Here is a 3,976-nt window from a genome sequence, read left to right as displayed (position 1 = left end):
GACGGACGGACGGACGGACAGACAGTCACCGCTTAATCGATTTCTCTTTTCATTCTGATCATTTATGTATACATTTGTCTATATCTATCTCGATTCGTTTTGCCTGTTACAAACAACCGTTATGTGAACAAAGTTATAATACCCTTGAGCACAAGTGCGCTCGGGTATAAAAAACGATAGTTTTAGTCAAAAATAGCCTAAAGACAACGTAAGTGGGAAAGACATTCAAAAATTCACGCTAGTAATACGTGATTACATTAAAGAATATGAAAAGACAAATTTTCCCGGAAAATTTATTTGCTGGAATGGTTTCCTTTTGCTTTTTGCTAATTAGTTTTTTAGGGCCTAAGTTACCCATTTCTGTAAGCGTATATGCTTGCGTTCGGGTATGGAAAAACACAAAGTACAAATGTTTCATTTTTTTTTTTAATTGCATGTCTTTAATTTAACTTATGAAGCACTAAAACAGAAATCTACGAGCATCTGCAATCCATGTTAATCACACATTAACTTTTTTCTGTCGAATGGCTGCTAACTTTTCTTTATTTCTCATCAAACCAGCTTCAGACGACTTTTCCTTTACAATATTTAGGACATAGACAAAGTTTTGTTGCATGAATAACTTGTGATTCTACATTAATAAAGCAAACAGACATGTAAGAAATGTGTGCAAGTGTCACTGCAGTGCAGCATGCTTGCTCCGAGTTATGTGTTTATATCTGCCGCTAAGTGCAAACAACATCTCTGCGACAGTCGGATTTATGTCACAAACATTGAAAGTGTGTGGAGTCACTGCCATTTCATGTAAATACCCTGTGGGGAGAACCTCTAGTTCTGAACTGGGGCGCTTCCAGTACATTTAGACCCAGTACTGGTTCGCGATAAATCTCTTTTGCATGCAAGCAACTGGCGAATTTAACATGGCGATGTCCTAGGAAGTGTCAATTGCCCCCCGCTGCATCCCTTTTTCGATAGTTCCGAACTAGTTCTAAAATTGAAAGACGAAAGAAAAAAGTATCATGATTTTTCAATCTTTTCGGTTCTTCCGGTTCTATTTTCAAAGAAACCTTTTTTTCAATTTGAAATTAAATTTGTTTGAATGATTGTAAGAAATGTACGTTTACATACCTTGCTGTAGCTGACTTTGCAGAGGTGCTCGCTGTTATTGGTTAGATTCCAGACGGCCCCAAGATGTTAATATGTTAACACAAAGCTTTGTTTTGTATTACCAAACTATGAAATAGCATCTGCGAAGCACAGAATAGAAGCGTATTTGAACGAAAAAGCCGCCGAACACATATCTATGTAAAGTAAACAAGCCCCCCGCTGCATCCCTTATTCGATAGTTCCGAAATAGTTCTAAATTCAACAAATAGGATCTAGTTCGTTCTGCATCCCTTTTTCTATAGTTCCGAACCATTTCTAAATTCGTCACTTTAGATATAGATTTGTAGTGAAAAAAAAAACTGGAAAAAATTAGTTTCTTAAAAGTACCACTTTTCGCCGATTTTGGACTGGTGGGGATCTAGTTCTTATCGGCCTAGTTCCTTTTTGGCGATAAAGACCTAGCACGGAACTAGAAATTTGATTCACTAGTCCGCGGTTTCCCTGCAGGGTAGTAAATACACATATATACATACATATATCTGAGTGGCTGATGGCACTTCAAGTTTTTTTCTTTTGTATTTCAATTTAAGAACCCTAGAGTTCGTTGGATTAATTTCGAAAGTAGCAAATTAATATTCTTGGCACTTTTGTTGAACTATTTCCACTTTTGCGCAGATTTGTGTAGACATATGCACATATACATATATTTACTTACGTTTTTTTGTACGTTTTTGTATACGAATGTAAATGTTTTCTTTATTGAAGTTTGCAATAAGAACTTTCTAAGAAATTTAGTCGGACTTCCCTCAAATGCGCAAACAACAAAATTTGTAGAAATAATATTTTTTTTCNTTTGTATTTCAATTTAAGAACCCTAGAGTTCGTTGAATTAATTTCGAAGGTAGCAAATTAATATTCTTCGCACTTTTGTTGAACTATTTCCACTTTTGCGCAGATTTGTGTAGACATATGCACATATACATATATTTACTTACGTTTTTTTTTNTCCGCGGTTTCCCTGCAGGGTAGTAAATACACATATATACATACATATATCTGAGTGGCTGATGGCACTTCAAGTTTTTTTCTTTTGTATTTCAATTTAAGAACCCTAGAGTTCGTTGGATTAATTTCGAAAGTAGCAAATTAATATTCTTGGCACTTTTGTTGAACTATTTCCACTTTTGCGCAGATTTGTGTAGACATATGCACATATACATATATTTACTTACGTTTTTTTGTACGTTTTTGTATACGAATGTAAATGTTTTCTTTATTGAAGTTTGCAATAAGAACTTTCTAAGAAATTTAGTCGGACTTCCCTCAAATGCGCAAACAACAAAATTTGTAGAAATAATATTTTTTTTTCTGTCGTGGTTTTAACATCTCCGTTTAGGTGAAAATGTGCCTCCCTAAACATAGGAAAAGTTCAATTGTTGTGCACGATGACAAATCGGGGTTGTCAGGCCTGGTCCACACATTGTTCCACGGCTGCAATATTTTCGGCCGAACGACCTGTGGGAAGACGCACTGGTATTGTTGCCAGCAAACGGCTGATTGCTGATTCTGATGGCCGGGTATGTTGACCGAAAAAATAAAGCAATGCGCGAAATGCAGTTCTTGTAGAAAGACCATTTTCTAAAAACGCGTTGTTCAATTGAATGTCGCTTCTTGACTTAGTTTGCCAAGGCCCGTTATACCAATTTTCTAAAAAAAAAAAGCATCACCCTTTAGTGAACCTATACATATATCAGTAAATTTGCTTTAATTTTTAACGTTATCATTTTCTTTTACTTGCTACACACAAATCAATTGTCTTTTCCAGGCATTATGCGCAATTCCGCCACAGCATACCATCGAGATCCAATGCGACACTCTGCGCCAATTGGCACGAACAACACCAGCGCCTATCATCAGCGTTTTAGTGACTGTAGCAGCAGTCACGAGCTCACAACGTTGACTTCGTTGAGCGGTGCGACGGGCATGGGGCACTACGGGCTCGTCATGAGAAGGGACCACATGAAGGTGCCCATGCGAAATGGTACTCGTAACACCGAAGAAGTCGCCATTGCTCCACGTCAAATGTGGTCACCGACAGCGGAAAAAGCTAACACAGATCCGGACACACCACCGGTGCTGTCCACAGTTGTTGGTGTTAACGTAGATACAACAAATGTGCGTGCCATATCCTGACATTTCGATCGCTCTTGCAGCCTCTACAACAGCAGTAGAAGCGGTGGTGGCGGTGGTGGTGGTGGCGGCGATAAGTTAGCTGAAGAACGTGGCATTGGCTATGGCGGAAGCGTAACGGAAAGCTTGGAATACAAAAATGTTAACGGTAGTACAAAAACATTTGATATCAACATAGGCAACGTAAACGGCAACGGCAACAATAACAATGGCCGTGCAAAAGTTCCAATGGGAAATGGCAGCACAACAGTTGGCTTGACGACGACTACAAAAACCGCAACAACGACACTTCTGTCGACAAATACGCCACGTGGCATTTTTGTAACGGCGACAACAGATGATAAGACATGGCTGTAAATTAGCTGCATAGATAGTAAAGTGTTTAGGAAGAATGTCATTCACGTTTTAATTTAATCATCAGCTCATTCCATGTTAGGGATGTTTGCATGGTTTGTTCTCATTGTGGTTGGGTGTGGTTTACTGGCGGCTAGCATTTTGTATTATCATAGCTCTGCTGGGGTATATTGCTTAAACCCACAAATTCCCGATACCGCCCATCTCGGCCATTTCGAAACTAGTACCGCGAGTACAGCGGTTCCCACGCCCATTTCAAGTCATACGTTTTTTTTTTTTTTAATTTAAGCTTAAACTCGGGCATAAGCATAGCCTACTTTTCCGA

General features: G+C 38.6%; 1 protein-coding gene across 3 annotated transcripts in view; it reads left to right on the top strand.

The window, feature by feature from the left end:
- The window catches only part of LOC108363660 (tachykinin-like peptides receptor 99D), a 37,085-nt gene extending 33,766 nt beyond the window's left edge, over positions 1-3,319 (top strand). For all 3 annotated transcript variants that reach the window (XM_017617089.1, XM_017617088.1, XM_017617090.1), the window contains one exon: positions 2,933-3,319. In XM_017617089.1, the coding sequence (XP_017472578.1) occupies positions 2,933-3,300 (368 nt within the window). In that variant the 3' untranslated portion in view covers positions 3,301-3,319. The remainder of the gene's footprint in view (positions 1-2,932) is intronic.
- Positions 3,320-3,976: the final 657 nt, after the last annotated feature.

Source organism: Rhagoletis zephyria, unplaced genomic scaffold, assembly GCF_001687245.7.
Source record: "Rhagoletis zephyria isolate East Lansing unplaced genomic scaffold, Rhagoletis_zephyria_1.1 Rzeph_scaffold_01331, whole genome shotgun sequence".
Lineage (NCBI taxonomy): Eukaryota > Metazoa > Arthropoda > Insecta > Diptera > Tephritidae > Rhagoletis > Rhagoletis zephyria.
This window is presented reverse-complemented; position numbering and strand designations above follow the sequence as displayed.